A 26,469-nucleotide genomic window follows, 5' to 3' on the forward strand; every position below is an offset into this window, starting at 1 on the left:
AAAAGATGCACAGGAAACCTAACAGAGCAGCAAACAGATCCCATTTTGGCCAGGTCCCACCAGCATTGCAGTGTGGCTGAGGCAATACTTCAGTCTCAAATTTAACACTGACTCCTCCACCATTGCCTCTGAACATTACTGACTAAATATAAATATAGAATCAAGCAAATAGCAGCATGGACCTTTACCTCCTTTTTTGAATGAAATTCTTAATTCAGCCAATACAGGCCTCTGCCAGATGTGGCTGCTGGGCCCTCCCATGGCTCTGTTACACCCAAGAGTAGTGCTGCTACCACCAGGAAACCCACCAGCTCTGATGTCAGGCAGACTGCATGGAGTCTATTTTACAGCTGTAAGTTATGAACTATTTAGCCTCCCCCCACACACACACACTTATCCGGTTATACATTCAACACAAGGCAAGGGGCAGAGTAAGGAAGGGTTGTGCTCGCTCTCTCTGATACCTGCTCTCACTTACAACCTTAGCAGAGTAAATGGCATCCTTTACTGCTCTTATCTAGCCCAATTAAGATTTCAGTCATCCCCTCTGTAAAGTGCTGACAAAGCCACCATTGCTGTGCCATCCAAGCACCTGGCAAATAAACACCTTGACACTGAACGGTTATGGTTAATTGTTATTTGAATCTACATTTGGATTCCCTATAGGAGAAAAAACTCCAGCAATTTAAGACCAGGACAGTACCAAGCCACACCATGTGCCACAGACCTCTGTGTTGGCTCCAGGTCTCCTCTCCACAGGGTGACTCCAGAGACATTTCTGAGCTACCTCGGTGCAAGCAAAAGAATGTGCCTGACTCTCACATGAAGTATAACAGCATTGGAATAGCCCATATTGAGATGTCTCTATCAGGAGCCAGCAACTTCAGAGACCCACGGGAAACTTGCTGTGTTTCAGACAAAACGTCAGCTTCCCATTCAACGCTCAGTTTCTGTTCCTCAACTGTAGTAAACCAGGAACAGTCTAACAAAATTACCTACTTCTTACACCACACTTTTAACAGTGATCCTCAAGGCTCTTTGCAAAGGAGGCACTGCTGCCTTCCTCAGCTTCTTTGTCTCTGCAATGCTAAGAAAGAGGAGTTGCCCACTGCTACGCAGCAGGCAAAACCCAAAGCCAGCACGCATTGTAGTCACAGCCCAACCCTCTTTTCACCATCCTGTGCAGAGGCCCTCCTACCTCACAGCCCATCAAAACACTGGCCTAAAGCTCAGTAGACAGGGACCAGATTTTGGGACCAGACTTTAGTCCCAAGAGGTTTTTTTTTTGGTTTTGTTTTTTTCTTTAAGCTTTTCTGTAAACACAAGCTCTACCTAGTCCACCCCTACTACTGCTCTCATTGTGTAATTCAGTGCTAAAACTGAAGGCTCTTGGGCAGACAGAAACTTCCTACACCACATTTATGCACAAGAGTATAGATCAGGAACCCTATATGAATTGGAGCTCACGAGTGCTCCCATACAGTGATGCAAGGTCTCAGTCAGGACTCCACCTGTAACAGGCCTAAAAATGGCTTTGCACATAACCTCAAAGCATCCCTAATGTATGTAGCTCAAATACATTCATTCCCTGATGCATTCTTGCGCTAATTGCAAGCAGCATGATTCAATAAATGGTATCAGAACCATGGACGTAATTTACTTCAGACGGGAGAGAAATCACTACTCCATTGTACTATTTATATAAATAACAAGACTTGACCCAGCCAACTGTCACGAACAGCCTAATACTGGAATCTAATTCCAGGTAACTCCAGTGTGCGCACCCTGCTATTGAGTCAGGAGTGCCTTGTTTCAGCTTAGTTTCATCCATTCTGATTCTGATTTTACTTTAAGAACAAAGATGTCTCACAGAGGAACTATCCAGAACAGACATTGCAATTTGAAACCACTATCTCTTTTCAAGAGTATACGAGACTTTACTGACAGTTCTTCTACCTGGAAGTGCTTCCTATACCATAGCTTGCTACTTCCCTAGACCAGCCTGTCTTCCTTCTATTCTGGACAGCATGGAGAGAAACATGCCACGCTACCAGTGCTGGACCAGTACTGCCTTCTAGTCCCAGGTATGTCTACACAAGAGATAACGTTCAGCCGAAGCACAAAAGCCACAACAAACAGCAGATCAGTGAGAAGCTGAGGAGCAGAGAAATAAATTTCTCTCCTCTCCCCAGCAGCTGTTTCTGGAACAGGCTGTCCAGAGAAGTTGTGTAGTGTCCACCTTGGAGACACTAAGAACCCAACTGCACAGAGAAGTGAACAACCTGTTTTGAGCAGGTTTCCAGAGGTCCCTTTCAACCTCAATTCTGATCCACATGTAGACCTCTCTGTGCAGGCAGAGGTCCCTGACTACACCAGCTACAGAAACAATTCACCCCGACTGCAAGCAAACTCTTCCTTCTGCTAATGCTGTTGATGAAAGCTTGTGTCTTCCCTGACCTTGAAGCTGTGCTATCTGCTTTGGCTGCAAGAAGGCGATAATAGCTCCTGACAATGGCAAGAGTCAGCTCTGAGCCGGTGGAACAGGAAATCCCATTTCTCAAGCCCTTCAAAGCCTGCCAGCCTGCCTGGCACAGTTTCTCACAGCAGTACTCAGTGAGATTACAGCACTAAAAATAACCCACACAATAAGTTGTGCATTTAGAAGAAGAAAGGACTTGCCCTCAATGTGGGTTTCCCTTCCACTTGCGGCCTCAAGTATCCCCAGACAGTTGAACTGCTAGGGTTTTGTTCTCCAAATTAAATGGGAGCTGCAGCTGTTAAAGTGGGTTTAAATCAAATAAGAAGATTAAAGGGTACAACAAAGAGCTAAGATACTTTCCAGTTTTTAAACAAGTGTCTCTCTCTCCCCTCCTTGTTGTTTTCTATAATAAGAAACTTGGAGCTAAATCTGCTTCCGTACCAAACACTTTGCCCCTTCTCTCACGAGCTCACATACAATTGGTTGTACACACCTGAAATGAAGCAAATGTAGGGGGATCAGTCCTGCAGACTTCCATACGGGAAAACATTCCTCATGGGAATTCTGCTGCAATATTTAAGAAAACATCCAAGTCTGTTGGGTTAAATGCACTGTCCAAATCAGCAGGAAAAAAGGCATACCTCATAACAGCAGGCACCAGAATTAGCACTACCTAGAGGCCTTACGCAAGTTTTGCTGTCTTTACAAACACTTGTTTGTAGGCTAGGCCTATGCATAGCATGAACCATGAAAGCTTAGTCATTTGTATTAGATCACTTTCATTAAAGCTAACCTGACTACTGAGGGAATTTTCATGCATCACTTGCAATGCTTGGGCAATTTGCACTAGCGCTCTCAAACACAACTGACTTCTTTCTCAGCGCCCAAACAGACTGTATGCTGACATGTGGCAATGAGAATCACCTTCATGACTACAAGTTTAGCTGCTCATTTGATGCATATATACAATTTATTGCTTATATAGCACATGTCAGGTACTGGCTCAATTAATAACAGTTCACCTTGAGCACAAATACATTTTTCATGTATCTAAACAAAGTTAATATCCACATGAATGCAAACAAACTAGAGTCTTACACACTTGCCTTGTCTTCAGTTTACACTCAGAAGGTCATATGCTGTGCTGTTTTACCCAGAGGAAATCAGACAGATGAACGTTGAACACAGTAAGTTTTTTAGGTACTAAGTCCAAGGGGCTGGGCTCTCCAAGAGAACCAGAGAGCTGCAGAGCTCAGAACCACAGCAAATGAAGGACAGGTGTCACACAGCTCACAGCATCTCCACAGCCATCACCTGGTAGGGGGTCAGGATGAGGACAATAGCCACCACCTGAGAGCAGAGATAATCCAACTACCTCACCACAGAGGCATACCAAAATCCTCTCCTGCATTTATTGCTTGCCTTTGGATTTAAGCTACAAAATAGGAAGGGTGTTTTGCAGTGAACAGTTTAAATATAAACTCCATTAACTCAGAAGCACAGTCCCTCCTATGTATTACAGGTGATAATATAACATAACATAGCTAGAGACTGTGTTATAACATGGCCAAACAAGAAGGCAGAATAAATGTGGGTAGGCTTTACGTATAAGGTCCTTCACTTTGCAAACTCATTATTTTCTTCTTATAGGTTTTGGAGATCATAATTAGCAATATTGGGGACCCTAATTGTGAATACTACTGAAGACATAAAAAGATCACAGAAGTTTATGAACACTTCTGAAAACACAGGAAGAGAGGGAGAAACCAATATAGAAGCAGCATACACCTGCTGCCACATTACCATTAAATCCCCTTCCCCTGTTCTACACTCCAGCCCAGCACATCCTTTCAGAGCTGCAAATGATACACAGCTAGTTCCCAGTTCTGCATTTCCAGTGTTACAGAGACCAAATCCTGCAGCACTTGTTATTCTCCTCATCTTTTGATCTTTGTCAGCTTCTTCACTCCTCTCATGCTTCTGCTCCTCCCTCTCCTTTGGTTTTAGCAGTCCAATAAATCCCCCAAAGACCTTAAAAACGCTCTGGCTTTTTCCTAGATCAGAATGTATTTTGTATGAATAACGTGCACGACATTGAAGCGATTGCACTCCTGCCCCCCTGTGCCCCTCCAAGCACATCTGTGTCCCTCCTGCATCCACAGGGGATGCCATCCGCAGTGCAAGCCTTCACACCCTACCACTGCAGCAGGTGCTAACACCACCCCCCTGAGACACCGCCTGCCAGAACCACAGCCTCCCAGGAAAGGATCTGCTACAGCTGCGAGTCTCGCACCCTCCTGAGACCTTACTGCAGCAGGAACATCCTTGTGAGGCACTTCCTCTGTCACCCCTGCCTGGAAAGCTTCAGCTTTATAAAGCATCTGCACTAGTCCAACACAGATCTGCAGAGGCTGATGCACACATCCGTCGAAGCTGCCTCAGGCCACAACTATCCCCATGACATCCCTGAAACATGATAGCTGCTGCGATGCTCCTAGCACCTCTGATACACCCTCTTCCTACCAGCATACACACCCTCCCTGCACACTACTTTTCAGAAGACTGCCCAGTGAGAGAAGCTGCCACCTGCAGGCCTGGGAAACAAACCTTTGGGGAGTTGCACCCCACAAGAGATGGGCTACATCCTCAAATGGTGGACACAACAAGGCAGTGGTGGGGTGGCGACTATACCTCTTCCTTACTCTAACAGGGCCTGCAAAAGCACACCACACCGTGCTGCGCCCTCGTGGGGTGGCAGCCGCTGGAGGCCTGCCTGTCACGGTGGGAGGCTCCACCTCCACACTCCGCGCCGACCAGGGCGGCATCACGGAACATTCCAGACGGCACCACGCCCCCCCCCCCCCCGGCGGCAGCGGCAGCTCCTGCCGGGCACCGCCCCGCCCTCTCCCGCGGGCCCTACCTGCTCCGGCTCCGCCCCGCTGCCCTGCGGCGGTGCCGGGCCGGACCCCGGGACCAGCCGCCGCCCTCGCTGCCTTCCTCCCGCCTCCTTCCGCCGCCAGCCACTCGCAAACGGCACCCGCGCGCGCCGCAGGGGGGGCTCGCCAACGGCCGCCCCCAACGGCCGCCGCGCGCGCGGAGTCCCGTGTCCACCCCCCCACCCCACCCCCCTCCCTCTCTCCCCGGGCGGCCCCGCAGCGGGGAGACTCGGCCCGGTTTGGGGCAGCTCTGTCGGGGGCTGGGAGGGGACGCGGCCGGGGTCCCGCAGGCGCGGCTGGATGGCGCCGCAGGGCAGGCCTGCCCCGGGCTTGGGCCCGCCGCCTTCACCCCCAGCCGTGCAGGGAAGGGCCCGTACGGGTGTCGGGGCACGCACCAGCCGCGGCTCTGAGCTCAAGAGGCGGACTACCAGGCTGTTGTGGTAATGTGGAAGAAGTTACAAATCCAGCGTCGCCTAAAAGCTGCGAGAGGCGTGTGACAGGCCAGTAGCCACGCAAACTGACCGACCAGCAAAAAACCCCACAAACCCAAACCCAATTCAAGCCAGGGACGTACCTGATAAGTTTTTTCAAATATATGTGAGTGAGGGTGTTTCAGGCGGGGAGCGTGGAGAAATCCTTCCTACGCTAAATCTGGAAGCAGCGTGAGAAGCTCAGGTTAGAGATGAGAATGATGACAAGCCGCAACAGTTTTTGGTGCAGTGGTTTCCATCCCGATAAGATCTGGGGGGGGGTGATTGCTTTGTAATTCGGATTAATCTTTTTCAACACGATAACTGGAAAACCAGGCCTACAGGGCTGAGCTGTCCTTGCCCACACATGGCGTGTCTGTGCTGTGAGGGTGGAGCGCACTACGGACCCCGGTGCTGCCAGGAGACGACGTTAATTCTGTGGCCGGGAGGATGCTGCCTTTTGTGCCGGCCATCTTCAGCTCCTTTAGTGTGGAAAGCCGTGATATGGTACTTACTAGCTCTGGCACTGGCGAGAAGTTCATTTTCGTGGACATAAACAGGACACTCAACAACTAGTATCTTTACTGAATGAATTTATTGGTTTTTGAACTAAAGTTGCTCACAGTTATTTAACAAGGGATACATCAGATTTTTTTGTCCATTTTAAACCATTAAATAATGTCAGTTTGTGTCTGTATATGTGTGTGTGCGCGCGTGTGTGTCTTCAAAGTACAAAATAGGAAGGATAACAAGAGGTATTGCTTTCATTTATTCTTATATCTTGTGTAAGTAATCCCCTTCCTGCTTGTACCACATGGGTTTTGCTGATATAGGTATTTTTAAAGTATTATTATTATTTTGTATTGAAATCCCAGCCTTTTGTAGAGGTACAATGTAACAGAAGCATCAAAATCTATACACAAGGGAAGAGAAAAGAGGGAAAAGAAGGACGGGGGTGATGGGAGGGGAGCCTGGAGGAGAAGTAGAGAGAGGGTGGAGGCAGGAAAGACAACGAAAGCAAAAGAGACTAATTTACAGCAATGTCATGCAATTAAAACTGCCCCCCTCTCCTGCACCCTTGCCTCCCCCCCTCCCCAGCCATCACTCCCTGGTGTCTGACATGCACACAGCAATACGAGAGAGAAAAGTTTAAGAGTAGGGAAAATAAATAAATAAATAAAACAAAAAAAAAATTAAAATAAATCCCTCCCATTTGGGGAAATGGGGAAACGGGGCAAAAGTCAAAGGTCTTTGCCCCAGTTGTGTCTTTAAAAATTCTTTTTAATCTTCAAACCTATGTACAAGTAAAACTGGTCCAAGAAGGGGAAAAATGATTAAAAAAAACAACAACGACAACAACAACAAAAAAGAACTCATCCAACATTATCATTAAAAAAAAATAATCTTGCGATACAACATACACCCATAGGAACCCAACGAGCAGCAATCGAAGGTCATAAAAGAGCTGAACACTAATGCTAAGCCTACATTCTTAAAATCTCAGTCAAGAAGTACTTCTCACTGTGTTTTGTCTTCCACGCGTAAAACCACGTTTTTTTTGTTTGTTTAACCTTTGAGCTTGGGCCAAAATAAGTTACACTTGGTCACAACTCGAGGAGGAGGAAAAAAGGCAGCGATTCATCTTTCTCAAAGTCACAAGCTGAACACTTACGGGGTTTCTGTGTCTTTTTTCCCCCTCCTCCCCAAAATAAATAAGAATCAATGTTGCCTCTACACAGTTATTAAACAGAAGATATATCTAACAGCTTATTTTTTTAAATATATATATATGTATATATAAATAACCGAGACCTAATAACTGAAACACAAAAGAAAAAAAAGGTCCCCATCCACCCAATCCCACCCTCCTCCCCCTCAAAAACAAAACAAAACAAAACAAAAACTTTATAAAAATATCTTGCAGTAATTTTTAAAGTTTACAGTAGCTTCGTGATTAAGTCTCCCATTGCCCTGACTCCACCTTGTCTTGCTCTGATGAACTAAGTGCCAGTAATTTGCACACACACACACACAGGAAATAAAACCCAAGATAAGTCTCTTTTCTTCCTCCTCTTCATCTTCTTTTTTTTTCTTTTTTCTTTTTTTTTTTTTTTTTTAGAAAAAAATCACCCAAGCCAACAAATGAAACTGGTAACTTAAAGAAATAATAATACTGATATCAATGCAGCACTAGCAACACAACAATTGCCTCTAAATGCAGGGTGCGGTGGAGGATCCAGCTGGTCGAAGAAGGTCCCAGCGCGGTGGCACAGTGGCAGGGAGTTGACAGGTGGGGAGGAAGGTGTCGAAGGAGGAGCAGCAGTAGCAGCAGCAGCAACTGTGCCTGGTGGCGGGAGAGACAGTCCTCGGCAGAATCTTGTCCCTCTTCTTTGCTACCAGAAGTTGCCTTCTTTTCCCTAAGTTTTAATGTTTTGTTTGTATGTGTTTATTCATTGAACCCCCTCTCCCTCCTAAGTTTACTCCTTTCCCCTTCCAGCAGGTCAAAAAGCAAAACGATACAGTATAAAAAAACCAATTGTTTTGTATATATATGTATGTATGTATGTATATTTATATATAAATATACACACACATATACATGTATATATAAAAAAGGGGGCAAAAGAAAACAAAAAGGTGGTGGGGAGAAAAAGAAGGTTAAGAAAATCTCGTGATGAAGCTCCCCAATATTGTCTTGGTTCAACGCTTAGTTTTGAGTTGCTCCTGGCTGGTTTCTGATGAGAACGCGCTCTGGATTCATGAAACACTGCGCTCCCGCTATGCCCGTCTCCTTCCCCGCACCCTCCCCCTCCGGGCTGAGTTCACCTGCGCGGACAGAAGTTGCCAAGGGTAAAGGTTTCACTCCAGCAATTTGCAACCTCCTTTCAGCCCAGACTCTGCAATCCCATAACTGAGCAGATGTCTCTTGTGGAGCACCAAAAAAAGAAAAAGAGAGGGGCGGGAAAAAAAAAGGCGTGCACTGGGGAGGTGTTTGGGGAGAAGTGGGGGAGAAACCCACTTCCTGAAGGGAGAGGGGAGGCTGGGAACCTCAAACAGGACTGGTCCTTGGACAGTCTACATCGGTTGCCTTCCGTCAACAAGTGTCCGCAGAGCACAGAAGGTGAAGCCGTGGCTGACATGTTAACTTTTCGGGATAATTCCTGGTAGCAGAGCGGAAACAAGTGGTGTCGTCAGAAACACAGAGAGAGCATGAACAGAACAAGAAACAAAACAAAAGAAAACAAAAAAAAAATAATAAAAAACCCAAAAAATCAGGAAGGAGAAAAAAAGCAAAACATTCAAAAAAAGGGAGGAAAAAAAAACAATCGAAAAAACCACAACCCAAGATCTGGTGAACTGGGTTTGTCATCTGTGCTACCTTTTCTTTTCTTTCTTTTCTTTTCATTCTTTCATTCGTTTGTTTTTGTGTTTGTTTCTGAGATATATATTATATATCATATATAAATATATATATGTATATATATACAGTCATTCCTTCATACAAAATTTGTCTATAGACAGTTTTGTACTGTTGTGGCAAGGTATATACATCCTTCTAGTTTAGAGGCTAGCTTGCTAAGGAATATTCTTTCATTCTTTCTTGCTTTTTTGTTTTTGTTTTTTTCTAAGTTATTTAATTTTTTATGTGTTTATTTAAGGTTGGTCTTGTAGGCCGACTGATGAGACCATCTTTGCCTTGTCTTTGCCAGCAGGGTACTTATTGTCTCCTCTAGACCCATAGTCATTAGAACCGGAATCGCTCCGCTTGCTGTTTGCGCTATGCTTGGTTGGCGTGCCGGGGGGATGGCTCACCTGCCCGTTCTTCTCGTCTGAAAAAAGTTGTTTAATTACGTCAAAGAAGTTACTCAATGGGCTGCCTGGGTACACAAAACAGAGGAGACAAAAAAAGAAAGAAAGAAAGAAAGAAAGAAAGAAAAGAAAGAAAAAAAAAAACGAGAGGGAAAGAGAGAGAAAAAGAGGAGAGAAAGAGAGAGAACAAACAAACAAATGAACAATGGGGTTTTTAACGAGAAGAACATGATGAGGAGATCCAGAGCCACGTGCGTGGGGGTGTGTGGGGGATGAAGACAATGAGCAGGAAGAGGAAGAGTGTTTAGGATGGGACACCTACAGAAATAAAGAGGCTGGGAGGATAAAGCACCTAGGGGGAAGGTCCTAGTTTTCTCCTGAGCGGGGGGGGGAGCACTGCTGTCTCACCTAGCAGGAGGACACAGTACTACGTGGCTGAAATAGTTCAGTCTATTACTTGGAGTCAGTTGGCCACGCCGCACTGAAACGTCAGTGAATGTAATGCTGGATACGGGCAAATCCCATCTTATTGCTGCTGTTACAAACATGGGGTATTTGGATGTAGTCACCAATTGATGCTTTGCTTTGCAGCCTTGCTAAGCTCTCTTGCTACACTGGCCATTAGGCTTTCTTTGCTTGCATTTTATGTCTTTCCGAGTATCTCCTTGCTCACCTTTCAGTCACTAAGCCTGAAGCACCTGAGCGCAAGGGAAGCAGATTTGAAAAATGAGCTACGGCTGACATGAGTATTGCCATCTGCATGTGTGGTTTGTGGCTTGTACTTGCAAGCTTCTAAGCACCTTCAGGTCCTTCTCACAGCAGGTACCTGGAAATGAAGATGCTGAATGCATTGTGGAAGCAGACTGTTACGCATCTAACTATTTCTGGGACCTAGCAGGGTCAAGAACTACTTCCTTATTGTCCTGAATTATGTTCTCTCTACAGTACAGCCTCCATGACACTGACATTCACTCCACTGGAGTCAGGAGCCAGAGAAGGGTGTAGGGTTGCACGCCAGTAGACCAGATATCCCATTAAACCAGCCACTAGAGCAGGTTGCAGGATTAACATGATTTGGGCACCATGCACACGAATACAATCTTTCATGTCATTTGGACCTCCAGGCAGCAGGGCTGGATGCTGTTAATCTAGTCCTATGTCAGAGGATGTGTGGAAGGCCATACTTGAGGAAAGGCTTGAGGGTGCTACCAAGGGAAAGGGACCAGCTACTACTGGAAAAGTAGCCTTTGGGGGGCATTTCTAGTCCCTTTTTATTTTCTTGCATTGGGGATTAATCCTGATCAGAGGTAGGAGGTGTCACACCAAATTTGGTAAACATGAATATTGATGTTTTTTTATCTAACTTACACCATGGAGGTGATGCCTGTTCGTGATCATTAAAACTCCATGATGCTTTCCTCAATATTGGGCTGTTGGCTCCATTGTTCTAAGAAATTCAAATAATTTACATCCCACCTAAGTAATTTCATTCTCCAGCTACAAGAAGGAAGCGGGCTCCTTGTATCTGCCTTCCAATGCTGTGGCATGCTTTGAAGAGTGGAATCTTTCATCCCCGCGATGGGAACATCCAGTCAGGAGCAAAGGACTTCATAGCAGAGACTGCCATTTATCCACAGTTCGGGGACACTGGTGGCTTGGTAATATTGTATTTCCCTTCACTTTCATTACAAACATAAGCAAACCAGTTACTACAGCAGGCAAGTACTTTCTGTGCACGGTAACTCGTCTGAAGAGCTTCTTGTTGAGTGCTTTCTTATTCTCTAATGGAAAATGCTAGAGAGACATCAACTGCTCTTACACAAAGAAAGAGGAAATATATAATATTTGTGCCCCGCAAAACTGAATGTGCTACTCTTTTTTTCCTGCCCTGTGCTAACCAGGTAGTCACTGCTTTCCTCCACATGTTAACGGGCATTGAGAAAAATCACATGGCTGGCACATACAGTGAAGGATCTCGGTCTTATTAATCTAATTCATTCCCTGTCTCCCCCTACTTGCTGCTTTGTGGTTAACTTACTGCTGGCCCTGGTTCTGTCTGTGCATTCAGTTACACCAATGCCACAAGCAAATGGCTGTTTGTTTCTGGAAGGGCATCATTCACTTAACTAACTGAAGCCTTAGAGATGGGCCCAAACAAACAGCCAGGCAAAGCACATATCTCAATTTCTGGCTAAGAGAAGAGCTATCAAACTCTCAGTCGTTTCGGGGTCAGACCTCCATGAGTTCCAGCTGCTTCCTTCCACATCTATGATGTCTATTCCCCTAAGCCTCCCTAAAACTGTTTTAGGTTTGTGGGCGCGTGTTCCGCTTAGACTTGTTTCTATCTGCTCCGACTCATTTTTACTGCTTCTTTCTACTTCTAGGTGGATACTGTTTTTCAGTGAAAATAAATAAATAAAAAAAAAAGAAAGCAAACACTCAGCCTTGAATGCAGGAATGTGGGCAGATCTGGTTCTTATGTGGCTTTGGACCCCTCATCTTCATAAGCAAATGGAGTCAGCAGAGAGAATGAAAAAGAGCACTGAAAAAAATGCTGGAGAGGGAAAGACTGCTAGGTTGGGAGAAAAGGGGAGGGGAGTATCTCTAGTTATTCAGCTGAGCAGTTTATTCAACAAGCTTAGAGGGAAAGAAGAGGGCAGAGTAAGCAGGGCTCTGCAGGAATTGAGGAAGTTGTTTTGTTTTCACGTGGACAAGAACAGTAGACAAAAGTACAACTTGCAAGAATGGAGCAATAAAACATTTTTTAAATTATATTTATATATCTTGTATTTGCTGAGTCCTGATACAGGATTTTTAACCATGCTATTAAAATATGCAGCCCCTGTTTCATCCACCCTTTCTCCTCCCCATGTCCTAGCAGCTTTCAAGTGCCTGGAGATTTACTGCAGCAAAAGTATTTAACAGTCTACTTTTTTTTTTTTTTTGCCTGTATCACTGCTGGATTTCTTACAATCAGCATTTTCAGGTAAAATATTAATGGGAGGTAAGAAATCCTTAGGGATGTTTAAAGAGTGCTACTGAAAAAATAAAATAGGCCATTTCACTAACCCTTTCCTTCCTTTGCTTTTTGTAGTATCTGGAATTGTAACTAAATACTAGGTAATAATGCTCTCCTATCCTGCAGTCAAGAAAGAACCGATCCTACACCAAGCCAATCACTGCATTGATGTTGTCTACATGACAGCTTGTTAGCCCACTCTTGGGCTAGTCTAGATACTGGTCTTTGGATAGACAAAGAGTCCTCACATTTTTCTCTGGAGATATGTAAACATGGGCCAGCTACACTGGAAGCATGAAAATGGTGTGTGGTGTTGCTCCTTTTAGTTCTCAGTTCCCTTTGGGCTTATACATCCAGTAAAACAAGACTTGAAAATGCAGGTGATGATGGATTAGAATAGCTTTTTCAGCAATGTTCCACTCCTAGCATTGAGTGCAAAATGTGTGATAGGCTCTTACACCTGTAAGTCCATCTGGGGCCCTCAAAAAAGCTGCCTCTCTTATTTCAGAAAGTGAGATGACATCCCATTTCCTCTGGACAGGGATGAAGGTTGGGCTCACTGATTCTTCAAAACTTCCCTGGTGTTTCATGCATCTGTAACTAAGGTCTTCTTTCCCCTTGAGAGCAAAGGTTCATCAACACAGAGCAAAGAAGGCATGAAGGGTAGCCAGGGTGAGAAACTGTGAGAAGGATCGGAGGCAGGAGGGGAGGTTCAGAGCATTAGGTTTACATCTATTAGGAGGAGATGGATATGTGCATTTTTGAGTTAGACCAAGGAGCTGTATGCTGCAAGATGGGGAAGGGGAATGGGTTTGAAAACACACACTGAAGCTTATGAAAGGGTCATGTATTGAAGGGATGCTAGAGAAATATATTTAAGAAAGCATTGGTTTGTGGCACCTGTGTGCAGCACTGTCACAGCCAAATATAATGAAAGAAGTCAAAATTGTGAATGCATCTTAATACAACAGGCACTAAAAGGAAGGAACGGGGCTGGAGACAGACACAAAAATGTAAAAGGGAGCTGGGCAGGTGGCTCATATCAACCCTCACAGTCCTTAGTATTTCATCTGTTGTTCTTGGGAAGTCTGTCTGACATTGACCTAGTCCCAATGGTGTCACAGGTTTGAGAAGCAAAGGGAAAGTGGAGTACCCAGGTAAGAGAGGAAAAAGAAAATGAGGTGATTCACTCCAGGTACCAGAACTGACATCAGGAAAGGATGCACCTTGCAAAGACCCTGCTCTGACCTAGCAAAAAATCTGCCCTGACCTCGCCCTGACCCTCAGAGTCCTCCACGAAAAACAACAGGAGGTGGTGAACAAGCAGCTTCAGGACAAGCCTGGAGGCTTCAGTCACTGATTAGAGACTGCTGTTTTGTAATATTCTAAGACAGTCAGATAAGGACTTGGTCCTCTTTTCATTGAAGCAAATATCAACATTCCCATTGACTTAATGGAAGCAAACCCCGAGGCACTTCCTTCTCCTGTGAAACCATCTCTCTCGAGTCTATGTATTTTTAATGCACTAATCCTTGTGGTGCTGAACACTAAGTTGCACAAACCAAATATGCCATCTGTGGGATTATCCTCTGCCTTTCCTTTCTGTATAGCCTGAGAAATTTTGGTTTTCTGCATTTTTAGCTAAGGCTTTGGGAGAAAGTGGATGGGAAAAGATAGGTCTCCACTGGAAACGGAGACACCCTTTGTCAACCTGACTTACCATATTCCTTCCCCTGTTGCTTTCACATCCTTTCTGACTGTCTTCTGCCTGCGTCTACTACTGAGGTTTTCTTCCTATACTCATTCCTTTCTCTTTGCCCCTTGTCTTTGACATCCCTAGCTTGCTCTGTATTTCAATAGCAGCTGTGGTTGCAGTGAATCGTGTAACAGAAATAAAACTCCTTTCACATAAAGCATTGAAGCACTCTCTTGATGAGTGATAATCCGTTCCCTTACAAACCCATCTTGCTACTTTGACAGTGTTTTAGTCCCCTTTGTTAATACTAGGCATTTTTTGCCTGTTTGTTTGGTTTCTATTGGCAGAGTCACTTCTGCCTTCGAAAACAGAAGGCTTAAAATACAGATCCCACTCCAAGAGTATATGCAGTAAAAGGGATGACAAAAAGATAAAAGTGGCCTATTCTTCTTTGCTTAGTTGTAATATCATGTAGGGGTCTTCCTCCAGACTAAAGAGCCCCTAGCCTAGGCATCGTACAAATACAAATCAGAGAGATGCCTCAACGAGCTCAATGACCACTGAAGAAGGCTACAGAAAGAATTTTTTTCTCCTTTAATGGTTGTATGTATGAGGCTTTCCTCTAGACTGGAGAAGGGTGACGGAAAGGCCATTGCAATGCCTTGCTGGAGGCCATCACGCAGAACTTCCTCCTAGTCTATGAACCCATCATAGGCCACTTGAGGTGAGCTGAAGAAACTGCAGAAATCCCAAGACACGTACTTGTCTAAAAATATAGGAAGTCAGGAAAGCATTTCAAGAGACATGGATGTGTTTTTTACTGGATTTATAAACTGTCACAACAGATTGACCAGAACAAGTTTTCCCATTTTTTTCCCCCGAGTTAGTTACCAAATGGAACAGTTGTTTTGATTTAATTTCAGTTTAGGACTAGAAAATGGGGACAGTCCACAGAACAACTCCATATTTCTTAGCAGGACACCTGAATTGCAACTGGGATAGGTGAGTTCCAAAGGTAACAACAAAGCTTATTTTCCAGAGTCCTTAGACTCTGCCAGTAAAAATGCCAACTGAAAACAGTGTTTGCAGAAAGAGACTGTGGGTAGGAACTACTCAGATTATCACACGCTGTTAGCACAGGTGTCCGTGCTACCAGCAGAGGGTGGGAACTTTCAATCGCTACACACCTGGGCAGATCTGAACAACCAACCTCACATTTAAATGCTCTATAACCTGTCCTTGTTCTTACTCCCATCTCGTCTGCAGGAGGGTGGCCCAGTATTTGTGACTAGCTAGATGCATCCAGATGGCCATTCTGTCTCTATTTTGCACATTTTCTTTCTCTCTCTCATGCACACACAGAGAAGCTGAGATCCAGTTCAGCCTCTCCTGTCACAGACAGTATAACTGAGGCAGGTAGCTCTTTGGTAATGAGTTAGAGAATGGTGAACACAGGCAGCGAAGACCCAAACAGACAGGCGTATTTCCTTGCTGCTACCTTCTGCAGCGCTAAGGCATGAATAATTAATCAGAAAACAAACGTGTCCCTTATTGATGAATAGCTCTGGCGACATAACATTCAAAAAAGGGGACATGATGACGGAGAGGAGGGAATCATACATTCGTTTGGACAGCTGGTGGCACTGAAAGAGCAGGCAAGGATAGCGGTGGGATGAAGAGATGCCAGATTCTGTTGTGGAATCATACTGTTCTGGCAAGTTGGCTGGTAAAGGATTCAGCCCAAGAATTCTTTGTATCTCCCTGTCCTTTTACAAAGATCTGCCTGCACAAGTGTGTGCTGAGAGGGGAAGCTGACGACCTACACTCACAGAGCCACAGCAGATGATAGTATTGCTTCTACCCATTCTCTTAGAGACTTCTGATGCTTCATTCCAATTTTTTGTCTATAAAAATGTCAGAAATGTACTGGCACTTAATAATATGATTTTGTCCTTTCCGGCCAGATGGATGTTCAAGTATGATCTTACGGGTTTTAAGTTCTCTGACCTGCTACTAAGGAGCGAAATGACCTGTGTATTCTGGTGAAACATTGCCTCCTCAGTTCCTCTGAATCAATCCCTTCAAAATACAACTTAATATTCTGGGGAGGCCATCTCAAATTTAGCTTTGTAAACCAAGCAAATATTCACATGGCATATCCTGAAGCACTGCCTGCCATAAATAAAGTACCGTGACCTTAATTAAGAGAAAGATACCTGTGTTTTCTGCATTAGATATTATTACAGAGAAACAAGAAAAGATCTTGTATGGGACCATAAAAATCTAGCCATAGCTGTCAAAACAGGATCTGATGTGTACCAAATGGTTCAATACATCTGGATTCATCTTTAGTGCCAAGTTGCCATTTTTGTTGCTACCTTCTTCTACAGTGCAAAAACATGAGTCATGAATTAGAAAAGAAATGTCTCCCCAACACAACAATAGAATGAAGAGATACGGCTACAGTGTGTGGGGAGTCAGCTATCCATTTGGACAGCAAAGGATACTAGTAGGATAACTAGGAAACCTGGCTTAAAATCTTGGGAAAATCTCCCTTATCATATTTATTGTGACCCACCCATTATGAATGAATATGTGATCTTTCAGGTGGGTTTTCTTCTTTTTACCTCTCATGTGGGTCACAATTTAGACAGAAGAATCAGCCATGCTCAGAAAGACCAGTAGCCAGCACATTTTTCAGAAATGCTAATAAAAACCCATATTGTTCTGACTACCTCACAGTGTAACAGTGGTGAGAAGAGCCTTTCAGCTGTGAGGGCGGCATGCATTTTTTTCTGCAGGTTTCAGCATCAGTGCCATCAGTTACAGCTTTATGCATGCAAATCACCAACCTCCTCTTCCATCAAATAGGTACTTCGTGATTAGCAGGATTACTCTAATTAATGCCAATATGGATCAGGATCACTTCCAAGAGCACCAGATCCAGATATTTGCTGCTGCTAGTAACACCGACAGTCTCTAAATTAGCATTCACAAAGCTACATGCTGCAATTGCAACCCAAATGTCATGTAACCAGTTTTAAACTACAAAACGTCTCCTAATTTCTCAAGTAGCTTGGGATGCTATTGACACGGGCTTGTGTCTGTATGAATCAAACTGTGATCACAGGGAGCAAGAGAAGCCTTTACTGCAGTGCAATTGCTCTGTGTGCACAGGGGATGATTGGCCATGGGGGATAGGTCAGATGGCTCTGAGTAAGAAGAGATGTCAAATCCTAAACACTGGAAGCAAGAGATTTGAGTGAGATACATTGGAAAGATATGAAAGGCAAGTGGATTTGCTGTGCTTCTGCTGTGATCAGATCGTTTTGGTGATAGCCACTGGTACACGCAAGGATCCTTAAAGCTTTTTGTTTAACTCTGGTGCCCGGAGTCAAGGTTTCAAATTGTAAGCAGCAACACAGGATGCTTAAGAATAAACACGAGGTCTTCTGGCCAGCCTGTTGTCACAGGCTTATGGTCTAAGACTTTGCAGGGACGTATGTTTGTGCAGTGCCTTACACAATAGCATGATTTGACTGGACCAGTTATACATACTAACCTTTTCCTTCTCCCAGTTCCATGGAAGTGCCACTGATGTAACTGAAGACTTTCCTGAGACTCGTGAGAGATGGAAAGCAACAAACAAAGATCTGCCTCACTTGGAAATAAAATTCAGCGCCAAACAGCTACAGTGTGGCAGCTGCTAAGTTTACAGGCTCCCTGGTAAGTGTTTCTCAGAAGGTAAAGTCAAGAATAAGGCAGGGTTTTCAGAGCTTTCTGCCAGCAGCCAGCACCTTGCCGAAATATACTTACTAAGGACCCCAAAAAACTGGGGATGGTTGGGAAGGGGAGCTTATCAAAAGCTATACACCAGCTTTACTACTAAGTCCACCACCCAAAGAAATCCTCAGTTCACTATTTAAAGGACTTAAAAGTCCTTTAAAGACAGACTCTTTCCTGAACAAGGACTACTGAAATGGCACTGTGGGCTTCTGTGTGGTGTATATCAATGGCTTAAGATCCAACGTGCTCGATCTACAATGATACTTGCTTTCTAATTCCCAGCTTTGCGGTTGAAGCTGGAGGGCTTTCCAGCTTGTATATAATCTTGATTTTTTTTTTTTTAATGTAAGGACTCTATAGAATCTATTGGAACCTTATTTTCATTTACACAATCTATTCTTCAGTAAGATAGAAATAAATACCAGATTATACAGTAGTAAACAGTTCTCTCAATCCCGCCTCAAAAGAAACAGAATCCAGCCTGTTCTTTTACAGCTGTGTTGTTTTCATAAGGCTTAAGAGCAGCGCATAAAGTGGTAAAGCTTATTTGTCACTAAACTGATTTGGCTCTATAAACATAGAAGGAATAGATCAGCTAAGTTGGAAGGTATCACTCCTATAGACAGTTTTCAGGTTACAGCTGCATTTTAAATGTAAAGTTTTAATTTTTACCAAGTAAATTTAGTCTTATGAACAGAAATTAAAGACTTCATGGAAACCAGTTTAGTCTTTCTGGCAATAGAAATGCCCATTCCCCTGCTGAAATGGGTGGAAACATAAAATAAAATATTCCATCCCAATGTGCATTGCAACTTTATTACGAGCCAAATAATTTTCTTCTGTTGTGAAATATTATGAGTTGGCAGCAGTTTTCTAGTGTGCACAGGTAGGGTTGATAGAGCAGCTGTTTCATCATTTGGATATTGGCACCTCCTGTGACATACCTCTGCTGTTCAAAATTAACTTGTTTTTCAATACCAATGACTATATGCAAATTCGCTTCTCAGATTGATGACCACTGCTAGCAGAAGATGAGATAACATTTAAAGGACTAAATAAATTTGCCTTGCTGATAATTACAGCATTCAATAGTTTCTAGTGGGTGAAAAGATATTCCTCATTCCCACCAAAGCTTTCACATGGCTGAACCAGGCATAGAGCATCTGATTAGCTCTTCCTGCTCCATTGTTAACTCTTTGACAAAAATGACCCCCTGTGCTCAGTCTCAGAATATGGAACAATGATGAGGTCACAAAAACACATAGTATAGTTTTTCTTACACAGAGAGTTCCCTATCCTTAAAGACATAGAGGATAGTTTGCCAATAATAGGTTAATCATTCCCTTTTGCTCCTCTGTCTAAATTGTGGGTGAGCTCTCCTGCACACAAAATAGCTCTTCACTCATATAGGAGGGTGGAATTCAGCTTGGTGCAGTCACCATTGCTTATGTTGTGTGTGAGCACACCAACAGGAATATGATTTAAAGGAAGCAGCTCCATTAAACCCCTGTAACCCATCCTTTCTCTTCTCTGGAGATATATATAAATATATATGTGCTTTGTCTGTGCTGTAGCTGCCACAAAACAGTCTTTCTGCTGGCATCCACCTTGTCCTCTTTGTCCCTTGTTGGATTGATGCTGACACCGTGACAGCTGGAGGGCCTGCCTGAACTGGGAGTGAGCAGTAATGCTTTCTGTCTAGAGAACGCAGAGTACTGGCTGGTTACCTGTATAGCTCAGTTAACTTGCAAGCAATCAGTAGACTCAGCATTTCAATATTTTTGCATGATGCGAATGCCAGATCCAGGCAAGAAACAAAGGCTTGAGGGAGAAGAGAGATTTGCTGTCTGATGAGTTCAAGAAGAAGCTGGAGGTCTGCCTGCAACTTAAATGAGTCTCCACAAGGAGATCAGAAATGGTATAACCCAGAAAACTCAAACAAGAAATCAAATGAGCTCTTTTCAGAGCAAAGGAAAAACTCCCACCAGCAAAGCTGCAACTTAAGGGAAAGATATCATCTGAAATACAGGAAACGGGCCAAATTCTGCACATAAACCTAATATTATCTCCACTATGGCAATACTCCTTTGTTGTTACAGACTCCCCAACTCCAGAACAACTTTCCTCAGTTTATGAAGAGATGACGCAGAAGTCGCAGGTCCAGCTGGAGAGGGGTACTAGCTCAGTCAGTGATCACTTCCTCAACAGCTTGTGTTCCCTTTCACAGAGATATCTGAATTCAACGTAGATACCAGAATGGAAATCTAAAGAGAACAGAGTCCTCTTGTACAGAACCTTTCTGTACAAGATATAAGTAATAAGACAAATGCCTCTCATAGTATTCGGGTATTTCCACTGTTGTGTTTGGAGGAGTCAGTAGGGGCACAGGTAATGAAAGAAAGAATACAGTCCATGTGTGAATAGAGGGGAGGGAAGGCAAGGGACAAGTTAATCAAAATTCATGAAACCCCAAGCAAGTTGCGTTGCAAATTTTGCAGGAAACTTTTTTTTTTTTTTTCTTCTAATTCCTAGTAAAATTCTGAATCTCCAGTACATTCACTACTCCGCCAGCTAGAGACACGACATCCTTCCCCAAGACCAGACTGGAACTATGACAATTTACACTAGCTAAGTATCTGACAGATAATATGCAGTGTGTCTTACGGAAGATTTAAAAGGTTCTTACCCCAAGGATATCTGGGGAAGAAGGGAGTGGATGCAAAAGGGAATTAAATAACATAGCAATCCTGTCTCAATAAATAGCAGGAAACCAAGGGAGACAGCAGCTAGCAGTGCAGCATTCAGCTTCACTGCCAAAAAAGGACTGAAGAATCATGAATCAAAGGCAGCAAGTAAACAAAAGAGGACAAAAAAAAAAAAAAAAAACCAAAACCAGGAAAGAAAAAGAAAATCACTGGCCTGGGTTACAGTGAGGGAGGAAATCTCAAGTGCAACACCACACACTTGTGCTATGAAGGGGAAAGCTGTGGTGGAGCCTGTGCATCTGTGCATGGATGGGGAGGAACAGAATAAGGGGTATGTGCTTGTGTCCACCAGGTAAGTGAAAGACATAGTGGGCTGTTATGGGGTGGGTAGCCTTGAAAAGAGCGTGGGAGAGCAGGGATAGGGAGGGGGAACAGGTGGAAGGGACAGGGCGGCGCGTTATTATGTTGCTCAGCAGGGGCTGGGGAAGGAGAAAAGGCAGAAGGGAAGGAAGTTCTTACCACATTTGGAAAGTCTGCCAGTCATCAACTCCATACAGTTAGTGGTGTCTGGATCATAGAGCGGAAAGAGGAGGGAGGGAGGGAAAAAGATAAAAAAAGGTTTCCATACCTCTGTGCATAAAGTAGTAACTCAGCACATTATTACCTGAAGCAGGAAACATATACACATCTCGGTCTTTACACAACCCAGGCCAAATTCTGCCACCCACTGCATGCCAGTGCAAACCTGGCCCTGTGACTGAGAGTGGATGCCGATTCAGTCCCGCTGCTTCCACTCACCTCTTTATCATACCTATAGCTACAGGTATTTATGAGATGTGGGAAATATTCTGCCACCACATTGGCCAACTAAAATCCTTGAATACATTCTTTCACCTGGCCAGCTTTGCAAGTTAGCCTGCAACAGCCAGGAAATGCCCAGCCAGCTGATCTATGTACAGCGAAAATGGAGGAAATGGAGCCCTGTGTTATTGGACATAGAATGAGAAGGCTAATTACACAGCTCAAAACCATCTTTTAGACCTCAAAGGGTAATGTCCAAGTCCTCAACCTAACTCTGCCTCTCTCATTCACGTGCAGTCTCTTACTCCTCTTGCTATCCATGTCAATATTCACAGGTAATAGAATTACTTCAGAAAGGGTGGCAGAATCTGTCCTTAAGACATTACTGTCCACTTTGTGTATAGCTCCCATTGCCACAGCCCCTGAGTGCTTCTTACTCGGGTGCGATAAGCAGAAGGAGCTTTACGTGCCAGCTTTAAAGCAGAAAGGACCAACCCTGCTGGACACTTCCAAGTGGAACCTGCTGGCAAGCCAGATCTGCTGCTGTCAGCCAGGATTCCCTTGCATTTGGGATCTAAACCATTGCATCCATGAGTGCTGGACACCCACTCACTGCTGAGCAAGTGGCTAACAGTTAAAGCACTCAGATCTCTTCTTGCCTGCCCTCTTGATTACCGCTTAGGTATTCAAGAAATAGGCTGCTTGGGAACACGCACACATATGCTGAAAATCCCTAACTGCTAGGAAGCTCTAACTACTCCCTATCAGCTGAAAAGTCCGAAAGAGAGAGGGAAGGATAATTTCTCGGCATTCCTCCCCTTAAATACCAAGAAAAGTAATTTCAAAAAAGAGGGGAGGGGTGGTGGATATGCTTGGGTAAGATGAACCCATGCTAGAAGAGCACGGATATCTACGGTTTCTGATGCAGCCAGGCCTGTGCTGCATAGATCAGCTGGGAAAGCATGAAGTAGAGAGGGCAGGTGCTTGGTCCAGTGATACTGGTCAAAGCATCAAAGCAGCAGTTATATGTTCTCCATCCCCAAGGTTAGAGGCGGGCTGGCAGAGGTCAATGGGAGATGATACCCATGGAAGGTCTCTCAGAAAGGCATAAGAATGAGAGAAAGGGGAAAAAGGAAGGAGATGAAGGAGAAGAGAGGATTCAAGAACTGGAACAAAGCATCAGAGGTGTCAGAGAGTCCAGGAGTTTACCTGCCTTTGAAATTCTTTGGCTCATCTGACTGAGTGAAGGCAGATTAAGCTCCCAAAATACATTTCTCCCTGACGATGCCTAACAGTTTTAAGAAGTGCCTACAGCTGCTGATTGAGCCAACGACCAGAAATCACAGTCACAAGTTTGTATCTTATTTTTCTTTAATAACTTGGGGAAGTTTGTTGTTTCATGCCATGTAGTGGTTCCTGTTCAGCCCCCTCTGAGTCAACTACACCTTGTTGTAATGCAGTGTAATACAGATCTATAGTGGTAGAGCTCAGAGCATCCACCCAAGCATTAGCAGAACTTATGCTCTGAAAAATAACTAAGAGCAAGGAAGATCTTAAATACAACTGAAAGATTGTTTCTGAGTCCCATCTCCAACACCTGGAGGTGTTTTCCCCTCATGTGTATCCAGACCGACTGGCCATACAGAAACTAGCAGTCTGGAAACAAAAAAGGTAGTATTTGGTTAATGTCAGAGAAGGTAAATATCGTGGCTGGTTTACAAAGATTCTCCTGAAATTGGTATTTCTGTTTTCTTGTTAATTTTAACAAATTAATAATAATCATGTGTCCTTAAGTTAATATTGCAGAATACTGTATTTTTTCTAAGTCACTTGCAGTCAGCATAGCTCTTTTTAGTATTTCATTTAAAGCTAATTGTGTACAGGTCTACATCGTGTGATTAGAATACAAACTGACAGATCTACAGCACGTAAAAAGGATTGTAACATAGGCTTTTTGACAGCATAACATCTTGGGCTCTGTACCCTGTTTTGTTCCTAAAAAACTAAATTTGCAGGTTATAGAATTGGTTTTGATGGATAAGGAAAAACACAAACCCTTTTTTGAAATACAAGACCATAGAAAAATATCAAAGGAACACTAATAAAACCTCTAATTTGTCTTTCTTAAAACTTTCAAACACAACTATAATTTGCATTCTCTATATTGCCATGGCCAGTCCCAGGAACTGCGTTATTTTTAAGGTCTTTCCAAGATACGATCGGGTTGTTTTTCCTCCATTCCTAAGGCGTAGCAAACATGAGCACACCAGAAACAGTAGCTCATACTGCATCTCTTGAAAGACTGTTAACAGAGTTAAAATGCCTTCAGCTTCTCTGTTATAAATACTTAATACTTCTTTCATTTCCATCATATTGTAACATCTGCTTTAGTAAATACTCTATATGATAAAATATTTGACCATTTTAAAGTAGAATTTTCATTCTAATTAGAAAGCCTTAGTTTTTTGGCAGTCAGCTTCTGCTCATGGATAATAATCCATAACCCAGTGACTGTGGGATCCAGGTGTTATGCGAGGTAAGTAAAACCAGGGTCCAAAGGCCTTTAGCTGTCTGAGAAGAGTTGATGGGTCGTGTAACTGCATTTTTAATGTGTGCTGTTTAATTTTTTAATTTAAGCATAGTGGCAGTGTCAGATCTCAATCCTTCTGATGATAAGGCAATTCCCTATTTCATGGAGATTGCTGGCAGTCACTCATGCTTTGGATTTGACCAAGGCTTTTTCATAAATGACCCCCAGTTCAGTTCATCAACAGATGGCAAATGCTTTGGTTAAAATAAGACCTTCCTTCAAAAGGCCAAACAAACTCTGAATCCATTTAAAAATGCTAACGTTCTGCTGAATTTTCTTTCCTGATCATCTTTTTTCTTTAATGTCTGTGTTTTTATTCTACATAAATTTCACAATCAAGCTGCCTGGTTTGTGATGCTTCTGGTATCTCTGAGGCTGAGACTTGTCCCAGCCCAGGCAATCTCACCCAAACAGCTGCTCCTCTGAGATCTCCAAATCCAGGGCTAGATCCCAGGAAGCACCGAGCATCTCCTGCCAGATGCTCATAGTCCCCAATAGACGTTTCCATTAAGGGAGATGATGTCAAAGGAGCCACCATTTCCTCCGTTCCAAGGCAGTTATAATTTAGACTGGAATTCCCCAGTGTTTGGGTGCTTATTTGAAATGCACTGTTCTCCTATCAAAACTCTGCAGAGCTTGGAGTTTTTTCTACATGCTTTATTTCAGGATTACTTAATTAATTTTAATGAGGTCTGTTCAGTAATAATACTAAAAATAATACTAAAGATACTAAAACAGTGCTCTGCCAGTCCAACCAGGTGCTACGTGGCACCTTTTGTAGGTGGGAACCATGACAGCAAGATGGAGAGATTGCCCCGGACACTAAAAGAGTGGTAAGACATAAAGGATCACACAAAATGCAGGAAACAAGATAAACCTGGGACCTCCGGATAAAACTGACTTGCAGTCCAATTCCAAACTGGTATTTGCATAGCCGTTTTGAGTCTGCAGCTGGCAGTTTGCCTTGCGTAGCACTTTATTTGCTCCTTGCTCCTTTTTCTGTCTTGACGATAAAATTACTAATTTTTTTGTAGCAAATTAGCCAGCCTACAGCTCTTGTCAGCCAGAAAGATGAACACCCAGAATTCACAGATCAATACTCTAGCAAAGTTTTTTGAGTCATGTGAACATGTTTTGCTTTTTGAGGTGTACACCAGCACAGTAAGAGAGCTTGGGTGCATACACAGAAGCTGCACACACTGAGCAAGAATTTGCACTGCCCTATTTTGGTCTCTAAACACTTGTTTATGCTGATGAAAGGCAATTCCAGCAGTAACACTGAGAAGCTCTCAACTTTGAGACGCCAATGGTTAAAATTCGATGTGAAGCCAATAAATAAAGAAACAGATAACCTATTACGAAGAAGTTAGACTACTTCAGTATTGCTGATTGCCCAGAACATGGGAAAATGGGAAAAAATGAGAATATGCAGCACCCCACACTTAAAAACAAAGCCCAAAGAGGCAAGAAAATATTAGGGAAATAAAAATTGATACCCTGTGAACGATCACAGATGGCTTTTGCATGTCCCTATCCACCAGCTGTTTCTATCACTCTTTTGTGCAAAGGCATTAGAGGAAAACAGATTATGATTTAATGGAAAGAGTATTGGGTTGAAACAAAGGCACAAATCTGAGATATTTTCTTCCATGGAGAGAGATCCTTTCATCCCACCAAAGGGCAGTCCTGCCCAGGGATTACCTAAGTAGAGATTCTGAGTATAAAGCTCCTGGACGGAGCCATACATGGACGAGAGACAAGGCAATCTGCTTTCATAGACAGTGATACTCACTCTCGATCCAAAAGGGACTGTCAAAAACTAGATGGCCAAAACCGTCCAGTGCTCTGCCTCCATCAGCAGCCACACACAGATATGCAGGAGAGTAACAGCAGGCCAGGCATCCAGAACACTTCCTCCTAACGCTACCGCACTCTCTCACCGCTTTCAGGTCAGAGATTTCCTGAGCCTGCTGCGATTTCTCTGTTTAGCAATCCTCATGAAGATTTCTCTTCCAGGGAGTCATCAAGCCTCCCTGTGAGTAAGAAGTACTCAGGGGAAGATGCGCATCTGCAAGCTCCTCACATTCAGAACCTGCTTCAGCGAGGAGTTCCATGGGTCTTACATTACACCTTCCAATATTTTTTTGGTACCTGGCTTCCACTAGTTTCATATGATG

At 43.7% G+C, this 26,469-nt stretch overlaps 1 protein-coding gene across 1 annotated transcript in view; it reads right to left on the reverse strand.

Moving 5' to 3' along the window:
• Nucleotides 1-9,539: 9,539 nt before the first annotated feature.
• BRSK2 (BR serine/threonine kinase 2) overlaps nucleotides 9,540-26,469 on the reverse strand; it is a gene marked incomplete at both ends in the record, with an annotated part of 331,243 nt that continues 314,313 nt past the window's right edge. The window contains one exon of the mRNA XM_082485191.1: nucleotides 9,540-9,715. Coding sequence (XP_082341317.1) covers nucleotides 9,540-9,715 — 176 coding nt within the window. The remainder of the gene's footprint in view (nucleotides 9,716-26,469) is intronic.

The sequence above is a fragment of the Vanellus vanellus genome, assembly GCF_965231255.1.
Source record: "Vanellus vanellus genome assembly, chromosome: 6".
NCBI classification, from domain to species: domain Eukaryota; kingdom Metazoa; phylum Chordata; class Aves; order Charadriiformes; family Charadriidae; genus Vanellus; species Vanellus vanellus.